At 38.6% G+C, this 18,382-nt stretch overlaps 2 protein-coding genes and 1 non-coding gene across 3 annotated transcripts; 1 reads left to right on the top strand and 2 right to left on the bottom strand.

Annotated features, from left to right (window-relative positions):
• Positions 1-4,454: 4,454 nt before the first annotated feature.
• LOC105052953 (large ribosomal subunit protein uL14) lies at positions 4,455-7,042 on the bottom strand. The gene is made up of 4 exons (XM_010933939.2): positions 6,909-7,042; positions 6,434-6,718; positions 5,148-5,189; positions 4,455-4,757 (listed from the first exon to the last, which is right to left on the bottom strand). Exons 1-4 carry the CDS (start codon positions 6,919-6,921, stop codon positions 4,675-4,677), a joined length of 423 nt encoding a protein of 140 aa, XP_010932241.1. The 5' UTR covers positions 6,922-7,042; the 3' UTR covers positions 4,455-4,674.
• LOC114914608 (small nucleolar RNA snoR137) lies at positions 5,662-5,793 on the bottom strand. Its single transcript, XR_003802090.1, has one exon. It is a non-coding gene; the product is annotated as a small nucleolar RNA snoR137 (small nucleolar RNA).
• An 8,238-nt stretch (positions 7,043-15,280) lies between the features above and the next one.
• On the top strand, positions 15,281-17,785 carry LOC105052954 (uncharacterized). Its single transcript, XM_073244646.1, has one exon. The coding sequence runs from the start codon at positions 15,445-15,447 to the stop codon at positions 17,422-17,424; it is 1,980 nt and encodes a 659-aa protein (XP_073100747.1). The 5' UTR covers positions 15,281-15,444; the 3' UTR covers positions 17,425-17,785.
• Positions 17,786-18,382: the final 597 nt, after the last annotated feature.

Raw genomic sequence — 18,382 nt, 5'->3', positions numbered from 1 at the left:
TATGCCGATATTCAATCCAGCTTTAGCCCTATTTCATGAAGTTATGGACTTTTAGATGAAAAATGTAAGCCCATCACAAGTAGGTTTTTTTTGTTGGGGTTGGCAACATGGCTAGATTCAAATTGGATCAATTTAGATGAAATCTCCCGAAAGGATGTAATCAAAAGCAAGCTTACAACAAGGGCAAGTTAGATTAGACAAGCATAATTACGCCCAAACCATTTATCATTTAAGTAAAAACTTTAGACACAAATCCAACCAATTGACCAATTGGGTTGGCTATCGTCTCCAAGAAAAATTTTGGACCCATAGATCATAGGGCTAGGTCGAGTGGAATTACTCAAATCCAACCTAGAGAATATGAGTTTGAGCCGATTGGGTTTATTATGTATGTAAGATTTTTTTTTAGAAAATAAAGAACATTATTTACTGTACATTTACCAAAAAATAATAACCATAGAACTAAAAAGTATAAATTTAAAAAATATTAATGTGGATTTCTATTTTTTGATGTTGTTGTTAGGAATATGTTTCAATATCTGATTGAATTTTAACTTAGAAATAAATAGTTTTAATTCCCAGCCTACAAATTTAAATATGGCAAGTGGATAAATGAAAATTAGAAGTATTTGAAGCAAATCCATCGTGGATAAATAGTTTTAAAATATTAATATTTAATATTAATATAAAATTTACATCTTTTAGCAAAAAATAAAAATAAGAGGGCAGAACAAGTTAAAGTACCTTTCATCTCAGTGCAACAATCAAAAATATACATCTCTTCTATCCTATAAACCGAACTACCAAAAATCGCTCGGGCCAGTAGCAATGATAATAGGAACTAGATTGCAATATTGAATAACAAGTAAATATTATACGCATATCTAAAAATAAGAACCAAACAAATGTACCTTACTTCCTCCGTTTTCTTCAAAAAAAAAAAAGGAGAAGAATCAAATGCTCTCCACAAATCTGCAAGAACACAAAATCCCAAATTAAATTATCACTACATAAATTCACACCATAACCTAAACTAAGAACCCAGAAAAAATCATCAAAGAGACACTAGGACTTCATAAGACCAAATAATACCAAATCAAGAATATAAGAATGGAAATGAGACACCACAATCCAAAATACAAAAGAATTACAATAAGAAATCAAATAGAAAAACCTCGATGCAAATAAATAAATCACATATACAAACCCTACCATGCAGGCCAACACCAAAACACAGGAAAGTTTAATGATCGCCCTACTCCAACTACTCATGAACCAAAATTCTAAATTATTTTTACATTGGACATCCCTTAGAATGTTGAGGCTAAACATTGAGGTACAATGCAGACGGTGTATGGCAAACAGTTCATGGAGTATCAGAAGTGGCAATCCAAAGAGAGATGGATTCATTATCGCAAAAAAAAAAAAAAAAAAGGCTTACAGGAGAATGGAAAACCATAGATGGACCCGGATCAAGCCAACCAGTCCAGTGGTAATGACAACATTATCCATAAACTAGTCAAGATCAGAAATATCAAATCACCAAATCTAAGATCAGCTTGTTAAACAGCTTTGTGGAAAAATTATTAGTTAGAGCTATCCTTCCACGTGGATTTTAAACCATCCAATAAAACACCGTCAAATTATTGATAATTAAAAATTTTAATATTTTTCACTTGACTGAAAATTTTGAATGAAAATATAATTTATAATTATTTTTTGTTAGTTATTTTTAATCTTATTTTTTTAAATTTTTTAATTTCATCAAATAATATGATGATGTTTTTTTTGGGTGGTCCAAAATCTACGTGATGGAGCAGCTCTGAGCAAAAATTTTTCCGCTTCAAGCTGACAGTTGGAATGTTCCGACTTGCTACGATGCATGTGGCTCATGGAATGACAGCTAACTCAGTTTAGGTTGGTCAATAATTCACCCGAATTTTTTACTCGCGTAGGAGAGAAACATTCCCATCAGGAATATCGTACCATCCAAATATACACGAGATAGAATGCTATCAGCACGACATGTTTGGGTCTTTTGGTCTTTCCAAAAGACCTATGACCCATTCTATGTGTGCAAAATATCTGTGCTTCTATGTAAAATATAAGGCTGTAAATGGGTCGAGTTGACCTATGACCCATTCTGATCTGATCTTCATAGATCTAATCTGAATTATTTCTGTGAATCTGGATTGAATTTTAAAATTGAATCTATTTTATTTTTTTAAATTGGCTCTGGATTTACTGAATTATGATTCGATCCAATCCGATCCGTGAAGACTTTTGAGTTGATTCGGATCCTGAGATAAATGACCTGATCCAATCTAACTCGATCCGAACCCAATGATTTGATAAAGGACTAATCTATTCTTCTTATCCAACGATTTGATAAAAATGTGTTAGGCTTTTTGAATTCTTGGGTGAAGAGCATGGAGGTTTTAATAGTCTCATGCATTGGGATCAAAATTTTAGTTAAGTCCGATAATAGTGTAAATAAGATTACTTATAGATCTCCTACTTATGGATCTTGTTATTTATAACTCCGATCCAAATCGAATGATCCGTTGGATTAAAAAATTTAATCATGGACCCGATCCGACCCGATCTTCTATTGAACTAGGTTTGAATTCAATATTCAGACTCGATTAAGAAATTAGATCGGACCAGGATTACTCATAATCTGATCCGACCTGATCCATTTGTACTCCTAATAAAATGCATTAGGTTCAGCATTTTGACAAAATAACAGTCATGCAAACTAGAAATAATAGAAGAAACGTCTGCACTGAGATTACATAGGACATAAAATCTTATAGGTATATCCTCATGCCTTCATGCACAAATTAAGCGGCAGGCAATAACGATAACATGTTCTTCAATTTTTTTCTTGTCGACCCGACGGAAGCCGATTGTAATTAACTTGCAGAATAGTCGGTAATCTTTGTCAGGGAATATATCAAAGAAAAGCATGGCAAACAGGCCATATATCATCAGAAAGATAATATTGCAGCTCAGGCAGCTGAGATAGAAAGGCTTCTTGGTACAAATCAAGGACCGATAGCAAGCCAAGCTACCTTGAGACAGGAGCTTGTTGGCTGTTGCTACTCAGCAAGCGACTGCAAGCGCATGTTCCTCAGCTCAGACTTATGTTGCGTGTACCGCTAGTAGACCATCTTACTTGATAGCCATGCATCTCCTGATGGGAATCATCGAGGGCTATGCAGCATTTTATGGTAAGGTTCATGCACCACAAACGGTGCTCCAAATAAACATCCAGATCACAGGAGTTTTGAAAAAGATCAGGAAAATGAGAGCTGACGTCCCTGATGGTGAGAGGGCGAAGAGCTCAAAAACAGGAGCTGGTCATTGAAATACAGGGCGCTTAATTGTGGTAATGAACCAAAAGGCAGTCTTCCACCTATCATCAGTTAGTTAATTTATTGTTCTTGAAAGATTCAATCATTCACATCTAAATCTCTGGCTAACACATTATTGATTGGATGAAGCAGGCCCGAATTATGAAACATAAATATCACATGTTCCACCTACCAAGCATTTATCCTTACTAATTTAGTTAAGGTATAAGGAATAAAAAAGGTTGTGCCCAAAATTTCTGATAGCAAAGAGGAGGTAGTGCCATTCTCTCTCGCGCAATCGGGTCGCAGGGAAATGTAACTCAAGAGTTAATAAGTTAAACAAGAGCAAAAACGTAGTTGTACCACTGTGTTGTGGAGGAGGCAGTCCAGTTAGGCCGAGAACAAAGCAGTTCAGAAAAGATCTTCCTTTCGGAGTTGCCAGATCCGGAAGAAGTTGTCGCCGCCGGTGCCTAGCCCTTTCCTTTTCCAAAATGAAATTTTCCTAATCTGGAGTACATCTCAATGGAGGCTTAAAATATGCTTAGCTAAGGACGCACTGTTTTCCTCCTCTTTATCTTTCTCTTTTTCCCACAAAATAAGGAATATTTCTAGAACACAAATATTTGATTAAGAGATGATTACCCAGAGCAAAAGATATCAACTCTAAACAGAGCCCGAGTCTTGCATATTTATCTCCTAATACACGTAACACGAAGGACTGAAAGGAGCCAGGCTGCTTATTTGTCACAGTATGCTCATAGTTTAAACATTAAGTTTTGGAAATTGTTCCCACTTCAGAATCAAAGCAAGTAAACCAGTGGCATGCAATTTATGCACGAGGTTTTTCATAAGATGAGCAATGAAGATTAAATATGCTTCTACATTCTCATCTTGAATGAGATCTCCATGAGAACTCATTAATATGGTATATATAAGACGTTGGCCTTATTATCTTTGTCGAAATAAACTAATATATCTCAACAAATTGGCCAAACAATGTTGTTCTTATAGGATGTCAGCAGAAGCAATATATGTAATGGCATATAAATGATAACACAAATAACAAGGCAAGCTCATTATCTCAGAAATTCTGCAAAATTGATGAAAAATAAGCATATTTTTAAGGATATTTTATCTTCAACAACAGCAGAATGTGTTCAAAAACGACAAACTCTTCCAAAAAAGCTAACAAACCAGGAGGTGACTAGGTCTTTTTAACACTGCATAGGAACCTCTTTTTTTTTTTTTTTTCTTTCCCCAAATACAAACTAATTCCAGACCAAAAACTGCAGCTGTTGATTTGGAGTACCTGTAGCCATTACACAATGGCATTGGCTGCACTAGCAATCCTTGGCCACAGATCAGCACATTCTTTCCCAATGGGTCCGGTAATGGCAGAGCCTGCAACCACAACATACAGAAGTCAGTCTAATCAGCTCCTTCATAATTTTTTCATAAAATTTGACAGATGAGCCAAATTTCAAGTTCCAAATGAAACACTAGACGTTCATCTTTATGATCACGATAACCATATCTTTCACAAGAAACTCCCTGGAAATCAAGGATTTTTCTATGTGATTTGAAAATTTAATTAGGATTTCAACAACTATTGTTGAGAATACTTTGCAGAACTCTGTCCGCAGACTAGCGTATTACTTCAGCACTCAGCAGACTTGAGATCTGATTATCAATACTATAATGCGAAACTAAGGTGCCAAGATCATGTAGATTCTGCCACTTCTCCTTACATATAAAATGTGCTTAAAATTTGCCAAATAACATATGTCATACCTTTCATTTCTCCCTTTGGATTCACGATAACTCCAGCATTATCTGTCCAGTTTGGCAAGAAATAACAGCATGAAGAAGCATGAATTTTCACAAAAGCAACAGTAGCATGGAAATATAGATTTCTACACCAATATGACTATATACAGTTTCCATTTTGCTTTTTTATGATGAAAAAATTTAAGCAGGGCAAAATGATGAACCAATGACAAAATCGCATCCCAATGTTAGTGTAAGTAAAGCAGTTAATTCAGTCCAGAAGCATAAAATCCACGAAATGATGAACTGATACGTGGAGCTTGTGACTGACATATTAATATATGGTATTTTTAGGAAAGAACAAAGTTATTTCCTTTTAAGCAATCATGATACAAAAAATATATATACACACTTTAGGCTACAAAGACCAAAATAATCTAGCAAAACCAAAATAAGACCAGGCTGACAAAAGATACAAGGAAGAAAACAATGCTAGAATGCTCAAGTTGCTAAAATAAATGAGGCATATATGAAAACATTATTTACCAGAAGACAGGTAACATGATACTACAGTAAAACCATCATGCTGTTGAAAACTGGATAATTTTCTTAATATATGCTTCTGATCGTGAATGGCCAATATAAGCCACTCGGTCAATAATGAAGCAACTTGAGACAAACTTTAAGGGAATGAAAGAGCACACTAAGTGGGAATTCTGAGATTTTACCACTACATAATGTAATCTAGAGGTTGCACTTCAAAAATAGATAAAACAGCCAACGTAATGTAGAGGAAATACCATAAGAGCATAACCATGGACTATATATATATCAATGAGCTTCCATATAACCCTGTTGATCCCATGATGGTCCTTACTTTGAAATCATTAGACAGGAACAGCAGCACACGAAATGTGTGCTAGAGTTGGACTAGCAATGCCCATTATACAAATATTCGCACATACGTATGGGTATCTGCTTAACTCTATGGAAGTACCACTCTTAAGCGCTGCCATGAGCAAACAATACTTGCAAAGAAATGTAGGCAGAGTTATAGCTTAACAAGCTCATAAAATTGAAGTCCCTGGAAGCAGTTCACCTTCATTCAAAGATACAAAAGGAAGCATTCTTTTAATTTCATTTATTATAACAATGAACAGGGACTACATAAAAGAGTGAAAATTAGCACCAAAGAACACTACAAAACTGAAACTTATCGAATTTAATTCATTAGAAAGCACACCAAACATGACTACAGTTTAAATTTTAGTTTCCAAACTAAAAACCTCGGAAACAGTTAGCGGGCATACCTTCAAAGTACATGTAGACGCCGTCCTTTCGGCGCCAGGGCTTGCGCTGGCGGACGATGACGGCGGGCATAACCTTCTTCCGGAGATCGGGCTTCCCCTTCTTGACGGTGGCCATCACCATGTCCCCGACGCAGGCCGAAGGCAGCCGGTTGAGCCGCCCCTTGATTCCCTTCACCGAGATTATGTAGAGGTTCTTCGCCCCCGTGTTGTCCGCGCAGTTCACCGTCGCCGCCACCGGCAGACCCAGCGACATCCGGAACTTGTTCCCCGCCGACCCTCCACGCCCTACATACCACAAGAGATAAAAAAACCCCATTGGAGCACCTCAGCAATTCCTAGAAAGATTCCGGAACGAGAACTACGAAAGAAAACTCTAGAGTAGACGTATCGGGGCGTGGAAACCCTCGACAAGAACGATGAAGAGAGATCGAAAAACCCTAAAATCCACAAAGGGGTAAAGGAAGGAGAGAGATACCTCGCTTCGACATCTTAGAAGAGCTCCGAATCTGAGCCTACCGTAGGGTTTGGGAGCGGCGGCCTCCTGTTTTATTCTACCGCGGGCAGGGGTGTTCTAGGGTTTGGGGGGATGAAATTACTTAAACGCCATTCTTTGTTTTACGGGAACTCATATTTTTCAAAAAAATAACTTTTAACAGAAAATTAAAATGTTAACAGGGTTAAGTTACTTTGAAATTTAAGAACCTCACATTTGATTTCTTTTATACAATTTTTTCTAAATTTTAAATTTATATTTTTTAAAAATAATTTTTGATAAAAATAATATGTAGGGCTTTGTAAAGACAAAAGGTTGAGATGAGCATGAATAAGCTCCTTTGTCTTATGACAGAGCATTTTCATGCTGTTCATCGGATGTCAATACCTTAATCTTGTAAGTATGATCATTTGTAGTCTTCGTGATCCGATGATATTTATTTTCAAATAAAATAAATAATCCAATTACATAATTTATCTAATAAATAATCAAAATAGATTAATCAAATTAAATAAATTAAATGGTCTTAAATAGATTAAATGGATCGATCTAATCTAACTATTAAACAAATCAAAAAGGATAAGAACCCAACCTATTCAATAAACATGCTAGATCGAGTTGATCTATTTATAATCTGAATCTATTTTATATTAAATTTTAATATGCTTAAACTAGATCCACTACTGATCAAGTTATAAAAACCACCCCTATATTGCATATCTACTTACCACTCATAGAGATGGAATGCAAAAGTCTACATCAAATACCAAGCAGTTAAAAGATTTGATGATGTCCACTTTAATAAAAATCCAATCCAATTCTATTCACATTCCGACATTTAATCTCTAATTTTGGATGTTGAGTATGGATTAGTTGCTAAAATAACTCTCTTATAAAATATTTTTTTATGTGACTATATATATATATATATATATATATATATATATAGGTTAGCATGATTTTAAGTCTTCAAGGATTAAAAAAGATAGGTTTGTGTGTTCACATGTGGAATTTATATCTCTAAACACATTTTATTTGTCCGTTTTGTCTTTATTGAGTTGCCTTGCTTAACAAGTTTATTCTGATGGTATATATCTTTTCTAAAGAAAAGGTGGAGGAAGTGAGAAACTTAGCCCATGCTTCATTAGCAAAAGAAATTTACTAATAGAACAAGGAGGGAATGGTGCAAGGGAGAGGAGACAATTATAGCAAAGAGGATAAATTACTGAAAACACTTTTGTGGCTATCTAAAACATTTTCAAATTATAGATTACCCCAATGAAAGAATGCATATACAAAGCATTATGCAAAATCAAAGCTGCCATCATCCTTCTTTTTCAAGAATATTTTAAAATTCCACTCATGACATATGTGCCACATAATGAAAATGGATAGGTAGAACTATCCCTTCCAAAATCTTAGTTGAATCAATATCTATCTGTATATAGTCCATAAGGCTTGTAGATTGGAGGCATGCCTCGAGCATTTAGGCATGAAAAAAAACACAAGGCTAGTAGACTAAGGTAAAAGGGCACTCGATGAAAATGTGAAAAAAAAAATTTCGAGCTCTATAAAGCAAAAAATTTAGAGAGATTTTGAAATCTTTTCTATTGAGAACCTCACCAATATGTAAATTGTTCTTAAAAGCTAGCCATAAGGACACTTTGATCTTTTTCTGGCATCTTTGCTTTCCAAACTAGATTATAAAATCTCTACTTCAAACCTCCATTATTGAGAAACTTGTAGTACGAGGCAATACCAAAGAGCTTATCACTAGGTTTCTATACTGGCATATCTATATCTCTAGTAGGTTAGATAGAGGAAAGAAGATTTGCGAGCTGGCTTAACTATGCATCCTTTGAAAAGGGAGGATACTGTGAACTCTAAGCAACCTTGCCTCCAACAGCTTCAAAATTTGGCCTCAATGAATTATATTTTACTACTCTAGCATACACTTTCTAAAAACAGAAGCCGAAAAAAGGGTCCTAGCCAGTTATCCTTCTAAAATCTATTATTTTTCATCATTTTTCAGCTTGAAAGATGTATAATTATAGGAAGCATCCAGGTCCTTAAAACTATCTCTCTAGATAGATGAAGTCTTATGAGGTCTACATCTTACTCTTATTTTTAATCTACACCTTGAATGGTAAGCTGAATCAACTTGTCTCCATCATAAGATCAAACCACCATTGTTCATTGTATTTGAGTTCTTCAACATTTTCTAAGCCCATTTGCTAAAAGTGAAAGATTTAAATTACTCAATTTTTTTATTCCGACCCTCATTCTTCCTTTTCTTTGCATACAATATATCAATTGATCAAGCATTGAAACCTATCTGCATTCTCTTTGCCTTTCCAAAGCAAGGCTCTTCTCATCTAATCTAGCTTATTCAAAACCTACTTTGGAAACCTAGAAATGGACATATAATAAGATGGGAGAGAGGAGAGAATGGCATTAATTAATCAGACATATGCTGCTATCCACTGAAAGCTACCTACATTTCCATGATACGAGTCACATGCTAAACTTCTCAATTAATGGTATGCAACATTGCTGCAATAACCTTTTGTAATATAACGATAACCCAGGTATGTGAATGGGAGAGATCCCTTGTTGTAGTTCATCATGATGGCAAAAGTTGTTGCTTCATTTTTCTCCATCTTATTGCATGTAATTAATCTCTTTTGAAGATTGATTTTGAGATCTTAAGTTTCTTTAAATGCCAACAATAAAACTTCAGTTGCTGTGGTATAATTCCTTTTCACCACACAAAATAATAGGGAGTCATGGTCAAAATGTAGACTCTTCACACTATTAAAGCAAGGTATGTCTCCTATGCCCTCAATGAGTCCCACTGTACTTGCTTAATTAAACAGTTTGAAGAGAACATCAGTAACTAATTTTTTTTCAAAGAAAAAAACTGCAAAAAAAGATTACTTATCTTAATCCTCTTTTGTATCTGATCCATCTATTAGGATTGTTATTTACTAATAATATCACCAAAGTAAAAGAGAGGAGAGCAGCAACCTAGTCACACCATTTTAGAGGAAATCCCCATCCTCGAAGTAGAGATGTAAGAGAGATGCCCACAAAGCTTGTGCAAATTTAGAATGCAGGATGCTCTTCTATCTGCAAATTTCTCTTTCTATCATTACTATCTCTTGTATACTAAAATCCTCCCCCAAGAAACTATTCAAAACCCTCTCTCCATCTCGCTCTTTATTCAACCTATCTTTCCAAAACCCTCTATCCATAAGAGCTTACGTATTTTTTCTTTTAGATGCTTTTCGATTGTGGGCTTCTTTAAGCTAATACACCGTGAATAAAACTCATTTGTTGGATAAAACTTCTATGATCGAACCGACCATAGAAGAAATTATAGTCGGACCGTCATCGCCTACCACGTTTTTCAATCACGCCGTATGCGCTTATGCGCACACGTTAAAATATTAAGAAAATAAAAATGGATAAACTCTAGGGGTATTTAAATAGTTTTGACAAACATCACATAACCCTTTGGGTTTATCTATTCCTATTAAGAAAATAAAAAATACAAACGATGACGAGCCGATCATAATTTTTTTCGGATCGATCCGACTATAGAAGTTTTATCCCGTTCTGCTGCCTATAATCCTATCATTTATTGATCAAGACAGGAGAGGACATCGGGAGGAATCCCATCATTATGCCAATTTGGATCGTTGTGGACTACTGTCGTTTCAAAATGTTTCTACTTAGGAATTTGATGATTCTATCTCTTTTTTTAGCTCTTTGACTGAGATTGACTAGGACTACCCCATCAATTAGGCTATCTTCCTCTTTCTTCAAATAGTTACTTCGGCCAATAATTTTTCTTGCATTTTTTTTTCTTGTTATAAGCTACTTTCATTGACTTTTTATTTATCATATTTACCGATCAAGAGATGATCATGTGTTATCATGTTAAATTGTAGCATTTTGCTTGGTTTTGCTTTTTGATCAATCTTGAAAGCAATTGGCTTCCTTATCGAACATGCCATTATTTCTCTCTCTCTTGCCTCCTGAAACGTACTTAATAATACCATCATACATGTTGCTATCTTAACCTTCTCTGACATGAATTATGCTACCGTTGCAGTTGAAACGCCTGCATGACAGGCTTAAACAAAAGAAGATCAATTGGTAGCCAATGATTAGAAGTACATATCATTCTTTTTTTTCCTTGGTGCAGGCACGTAACATAGAAATTTCACCCTTTTTTTGGGGCTAAATTTGTAGGGTGCACTTCTTAATGAGGTGACGAATAGATTGTTTGGGATTGTTGATGTTTATTTAATTTTACATCTTGCATTGTGCTGTGGAAAGAGTTCTGAAAGCTGGCTTTGCTGGTTGGAAGCTCAACTTGATGGAATTGGAGTTCATCAAAAAGGATGAGTTTGATTTGAGAACCAGATTGACGTGTCTGTGGGAGAAGAAACTTAGGCTTTACATGTACTCAACTCGAGGAATACGTCAAGTAGGGCCTGGGAGATCAAAAGTAGATTGACCTAATAAATAAAATAAGGTTCTCAATCAGTCAAGTCAAGTAGTCAAGTCTGCCGGATTTGCCAATTACCTCTTTTTTCAGAGTTTTAAAAAATTATTTTAATTTTGACCTATAAAAATATGTAGATGTTATAATTTTTGACAGATGACTTGACATCATTGTAGCATGCGATTGTTGATTCATTGTGATGTAGGTGATATAATCGTGGTCTAGCACATTTTTTTGGCAAACGGGCTAATCTAATATGTCTTAAATTTAACATTTCTGTGATGGTTATTTCCTTCTTCTTGTTTTGATATCACCTTGGCTAGAAATGAGTTGCTTTTATGAGCTAAAAATTATTTTTATTATTTTAAAAAAATTAAGATACAAAATTTTGATGAAACTTGTCTGACATCGTTTATGATGTTCATTAGAGTAATTTTTATAAATTTATTTATCGATTGATCCAAATTTTGAGATAGGATGCTCGTTATGGTTTGACAAATAAAATTCAGATTTATATAGATAAAAAAAATTAAATTTTATTAATTATTTAGCCGAGAGACCGAATTAGAGAAGCATATCAACACAGGATAATTTTAAGAGAAGAATGTGAACTTTCTCAACCTTTATCATAGGAAATTCCAAGGATACATGCAAAGTTTTATTTGCTATACAACTACGGCATGTACTCTATTAATTGGAGAGATTGATGTGAGGTGCCATGACATTTATTTTATCATTAAGCTCTCTTATTTCTTGTTGTAACAGCTACCATTACAACTGTTTTCTATTTGCAAAGTGGCTAAGGACATATACGAATGCCTCCTAAAAAATGGCAGATGGCGGTTTTAGATTACAGCCATCCTTGTAACCCAGTACTCCATAAAACTCATCCCATCTCTTTCGTAAGCTCTACATGGATATCCTCTGTTACAACTGCTTCAATCCTCATCCATTTCTTATGAGATCCAAATTCTCCACTAAAAGGACACCATCATCTCCTCCTTTCTTCTTTGAGTTCTCCTCTTTCCTCTTCTTTTATCCTTTTCCAGCATTAATCTTTTCCAAAACATCTCAGCAAAGAAGATAAATTAATGTCGGATGGAGGCTTCTCTTCCTGTTACTCATCATCTTCATCTACTTCTTTGTTTTCTTATTCTTACATTTGTTTTGAGGATGTTACCATCAGCACCACCAATAACCTTGGCACCATCAAGTTCCTTTGCAGCTACGGCAAGATCCTTCCGCGCCACCCGGACGGGGAACTTCGTTAGGTGGTGTCACAAGAGTGGTCACCATTATTGAAAGAGCCACCACCTTCTTAGGTACGTATATTTGTTGACCAATAAAATATATATAAATATATTCTTATCTCGGTCAATAAACTAAAGAGAAATATATGCATTCCATGCACCAGAGCTACAACTGAGATTGGGAAACTTTGTGTAGTGGATGGGGAGCAGTGGCAAGCCTAAAATGCCAACGCCCGGTGGAGGATCTCGACGCCCTTTTATCTCCATCACCTCTGATGAGGACCTCAGATTTCTCATGGAGGAGTATGATGTCTTCAACCAAGATAACTTAATTCCTCTCAAGGTTCGAGCTTTTCTCCATCCTCCAACCTCTCCATGTCCTAGGCGTACGTCCCAGGAACATTGCATTAATTCCTTCTGCCGCTCCAATAGATGAGACGTACTTGCCTCATCTAACTCCATGGCCAGTTCAGATATTTCTTGCCAATTACAAGCTTCCCAATATTGGTTGGAGGATGCATGCAAAGCCAACACCACCATCACCTTTGTTCAGCAATTTGTGCATGGCAAGGCCGTGATGTTATGATGCATTTCTTGAAAAATACAATCACTAACAGCTGTGTTGAGAACATTAAATGACAGCAAAGAACATTTGGACAATGATATTTTCTTCTATGCTTTTCAATTTGGTCTCGGGTTGTTTGGGCGCAATATTTTGTGGTTACTGGTATGCTGTGTTTGAAAACTCCTCGCCAACCTATGAGTGGACTAACCACAAACAATTTGGTGATATGCTGCATCTTTTGCACCATAGAGAACTGCCGATCTTGAAAATATTGGAGGGCTTTTGCACAGTCTATCTATTCTATGTATTTGGCAATAAACAACATTCTCATAGGATACTCTTCATTTCCGAGATGAGCAAGAGCCCTCCAAAGTCTAAGGGATAAAAAATTTGAACAACATTAATTGATGGCATCTAGATCATATGAGGCACAAATTGAAGCCAATCCAAATATAGTAATATATTTTAGTCCATCTATTTTGATCCTTCTTGAATTAATATGTGCTATGGTGAAATTACTTTTACATAATAAATAATATGTGGTTAACTAATTCCCCCATGCCATTTGAAGTGCAGCCTATTTGTTACTACGGCAGCAAATGGGTTGACCCGTGACCCGTCCCATGTAGACTCGATCTAAACCGTTTTAAAGGATCGTGGTTCCTAATCGAGTTTTAAAATTGAATCCGTTTCATTTTTCGAATTGAATTTGGATTTACTAAATTTTAATCTGTTCCAATTCGTAAAAATTTTTGGGTTGATTTAGATCTTGAGATAAATAACCCAATCTAATCTGACTCGATCCGAATCCATCCCTCGTCTCTCTTTGTTCTTATATTACATGAATATTAATTTTGATCGGACCTATTTAATATCTATTATTCTTGAAAATACATTCTATTGATTTTTAGATACTTATCTTTTAAAATTTTATTAGAATATTTTGAATTTGGATGAATCGAGTCAGGGGCAATGATGAGAAAAAATATGATTAGATTTTTTGAATTTTCGAATGAAGAGTGTAGGACATTGGGGCTCTATTAGTCTTATGCATCAGGATCAAAATTTATAGTACAAATAAGATTGTTTATAAATCTTTTACTTATTGATCTTGTTATTTATAATTCAGATTCGAATCGATCAAGATCCATATCTAAATCGGACCCATATTTCATGGATCGGAGCTGGATTATATATGGACCCGATCCAAATGATTTGTTGGGTTAAAAAATTTGATCATGAATTCGATCTGATCCGATCTAATCTTTTGTTGGATTAGGTTTGGATCAAATATTTAGACCTGATCAAAAAATCACATCGAATCATAGGTCGGATCGAGATCACTCATGATCCGATCCAATCCAACCCATTTGCATTCCTATTTGCTACCATGATTAGTATCATATAAGTTCTTATTCTTATTCCAAAAATATGTAAGATCACTAATTGTATCATGTATCACCACTCAAGCCAATGGGCCATATGAAAGTGGCCATTGGACCCTCTCATTGGGAGATGTCACCCACTCTGACCAACCATACTAATTTTCAATTGCCACATTGCACCCGTGAACGGATGGATGATTGGCGCTACTCTTTTCTTCTTAATGCAGATTTCTGTAGAATGTGGGCAACCTAGCTCATTTAAAAATGCTTAGCATTAATCAAAGTTTTAGTAAACTTTTTACATTTAAAGATTGATTTAATTCGAAAAATTCGACTTGACCTAAGTCTACTCACATCGGGTTTGGCTCGAGAGATTTTTAGTTAATGTTGCTTTATATCCGATTTTCAAACCTGAAATTTGAATTAGTTGTATACGAATCATGGCCTTGACCTGACGTGGGTCTATATATATATATATATATATATAATTTTTTTGGTAGTAATTATTTTGAGTATTTGAAAAATTAAACTGTAAGAATTATAAATATATAAGTCAATATCAACTTACCAAAGATGAAGTCATATAAGATTAAATGAGTGATCTAAATGATCCATATTCCATGGACATGCATGGATCAAGAATTTATCCTTGGGCTGTCCCCACCTGGTAGCGGTGGCAGGGTTGGAATAAATGGGTAATTATTGAAGTTCCAGTTCCAGAACACTAGAAACTGCTTGCCGTTGGCGTGAAACCACCATCTCTCCATTTCTTTCTTCAAACCCTCGCTTTCTCACCAACATCAAGATGCTGGAGTTGTCCCACTCCAAGTTCTCCTCCTCCTTCGACTCCGGCCACCACCGGAGAGATAGACTGGACTCCGCGATCATGTCCACGATTAGCAGCCCCCGCGCCGGAGTCCACCCCGGCACCGGCGGCGCGAAGACCATCGAGGAGGAGCTCTCCCTCCCGATCCTCCTCGCCGAGCGGGTCCGCAAGGCCGTGGGCGAGGCCGATTTCTTCAAGTCCGAGTGCGCCGAGTTGGGCCGCCAGGCCGACCTCCTCGCCGGCATGCTCCGCTCAGCCGTTCGCCGCCTCTCCGTCATCCCCAACCCCTATGAGCGCCCCGCCCGCCGCATCGCCGCCGAGACCTCCAAGTCCCTCGACCGCGCCCTCTCCCTCGCCCGCCGATGCCGCCGCTCCGGCGTCCTCCGACGCGTCGTTTCCATCACCACCGGCTCCGCCGACGTCCGCAAGGCCCTCGCCCTCCTCGACGCCTCCCTCGGCGACCTCCGCTGGCTCCTCTCCATCTACTCCTCCGACGACCCATCCGACGGAGGCGGAGGTGGCGGTGGCCTCGTCGTCTCTCTCCCCCCCATCGCCTCCACCGACCCCATCCTCTCCTGGGTCTGGTCCTGCGTCGCCGCCGTCCACATGGCCTCCCGCCCCTCCGACCGCGCCGAGGCCGCCACCTCCCTCGCCAACCTCGCCCTCGACAGCGGCCGCAACAGGAAGATCATCATCGAGGAGGGCGGCGTCCTGCCGCTGCTCGCCCTCCTCCGCGACGGCGCCGCCTCCCTCGACGCCCAGATCGCCGCCGCCGCCGCCCTTACCAACCTCTCCGCCGACCGCGAGCTCGTCTCCCTCATCGTCGCGGACCTCGCCGTCCCCGTCGTGGTCCAGGTCCTCGCCGACTCCCCGATGCGCCTCCAAGCCCGCCTGGCGACCCTCGTCGCCCGAATGGCCGCCCACGACCCCGTCGCCCAGGAGGAGTTCGCCCGCGAGAACGCCATCCGCCCCCTCGTCTCCCTCCTCTCCTTCGAGCTCCCCCTCGACGACGCCTCCCCCAATTCCAAGAAGCCCACCAGCATCCACTCCCTCGTCCGGATCAATCGCGAGTCCGCGGCCAATTCCCCCAATCCGCCCAACGCAAAAGGCGTCTCAACCTCACGCGACCAGCAACCCCACCCCCCTTATTACTACTACCACCACCGCAAGGAGAGAGAGAACGAGAGCCCCGAGATGAAGCTCCACCTCAAGGTGGCGTGCGCCGAGGCCCTGTGGATGCTCTCCCGGGACTGCGTCTCCAACAGCCGCAAGATCACTGAGACCAAGGGTCTGCTCTGCCTCTCCAAGCTCATCGAGCGGGAGAGGGGGGAGCTTCAGATCAATTGCCTGATGACAGTGATGGAGATTGCCGCCGCTGCCGAGTCCGATGCGGACCTTCGTCGCTCGGCTTTCAAGATGAACTCTCCGGCCGCCAAGTCGGCCGTGGAGCAGCTCCTGAGGGTGGTGCAGGAGGGGAGCAGTCCTTCGCTCCAGATTCCGGCCATCAAGTCTCTTGGCTCGTTGGCACGGACTTTCCCCGCCCGGGAGACCCGGGTCCTGCGGCCGCTTGTTGCGCAGCTCGGGCATTGGAATCCGGATGTGGCTGCCGAAGCCGCCATTGCTTTGGGGAAGTTTGCCAGCCCGGAGAATTTTCTTTGTGTGGAGCACTCCAAGGCCATCATGGAGTTTGAGGGGGTGCCGCCATTGATGAGACTTCTGCGGCCGGGCGAGAAGGCTCAGTTGCCGGGGCTGGTTCTGCTCTGTTACTTGGCATTGCATGTGCCCAGCAATGAAGCTCTGGAGCGTGCAAAGGCATTGGTGACTCTCGAGTCGGTCAGTCGTAGTGCAGTGGCGCAGCATGCTTCTCTGAAGGAGTTGCTTCCCAAGGCTATTTACCAGCTTGAGCTTTACCGTGCCGGAGGGCATACTCGTTTGGATATAGACCAAGATTTACCGTGAGGTTTGCTTTCACTGCCCTTGTTTTCTTCATTTTGCCTCATGAACTTAGATCTTGGAAGATTGGAACCCGCTGCTATAGATGAGCTTGAGTCTTTGGGTTTAGTGTACGTAGTAGAATGTTGTGCTTGTTAAGAAAATGCAATGCACCTATCCATTCACATCTTGTCCATTGAATTTTTGGGTAGTGATGACTTGTTAGATGCTTTTTTCTTTTCCCTTTTTCCCTCAAGATTTCTGTGTTGATCAAACTGAAATTCATTGAGGATGTGGAAGATGTAAATATATTATCTCTCATCATGGTGCACCATTGTCAGTGGAGTTGTATAAATGCCTTTTCTTTAGAAATTCTTCCTTTCTACCAGTTTTGTGTCAATGGATGTTCAATTTGTAAAGTAGAAGAAGAATTTCCTTAGCAGTGGATGGATTTATGCCATAATCTCATGGTGGGTTTGATCTGCATTTTGCTTTGCTAATTTTAACTAGTCCCTGACATGACTTGAACTTCAACATTGAGTTGCATTCTGAACCATTGTAAGCTGTGGACTCTTGGATGTATCAAGATGACTTATCATCTAAACTATCAGGATTTGAGGATTAAATAAAGTTGATATAAGCAGGCAGTCATTGTTAGGTTCTACTGACATTCGTATGTTTAACAACTTTTAGATATTTTTCCTCCTAGTTGGTTTTATGCTCAACTGCCGCATTATCTACTTCATTGACTCTTGGTTTTATGATTACTCATATTGAATTGCTGCAGCATGGAAGTTCTTGTTTTCCTTCCATATTTTCTGTTTTGACCATCCATTTCCAAAATCAGAATGGACTATGTTGTATTCATGAATCTAGGAGCATGCAGGTTAATATCATAGAGCAGACATGTTCACTTTGATGCGGTGGTGATATGTTAGCAATAACTCATGATTTTAGAACTTGAAAGACTTCAATGTCACATTCA

The sequence above is a fragment of the Elaeis guineensis genome, chromosome 10 (assembly GCF_000442705.2).
Source record: "Elaeis guineensis isolate ETL-2024a chromosome 10, EG11, whole genome shotgun sequence".
Classification (NCBI taxonomy): Eukaryota; Viridiplantae; Streptophyta; class Magnoliopsida; order Arecales; family Arecaceae; genus Elaeis; species Elaeis guineensis.
Note: the sequence above shows the minus strand (reverse complement) of the source record. Positions and strands in the feature narration are given on the sequence as shown.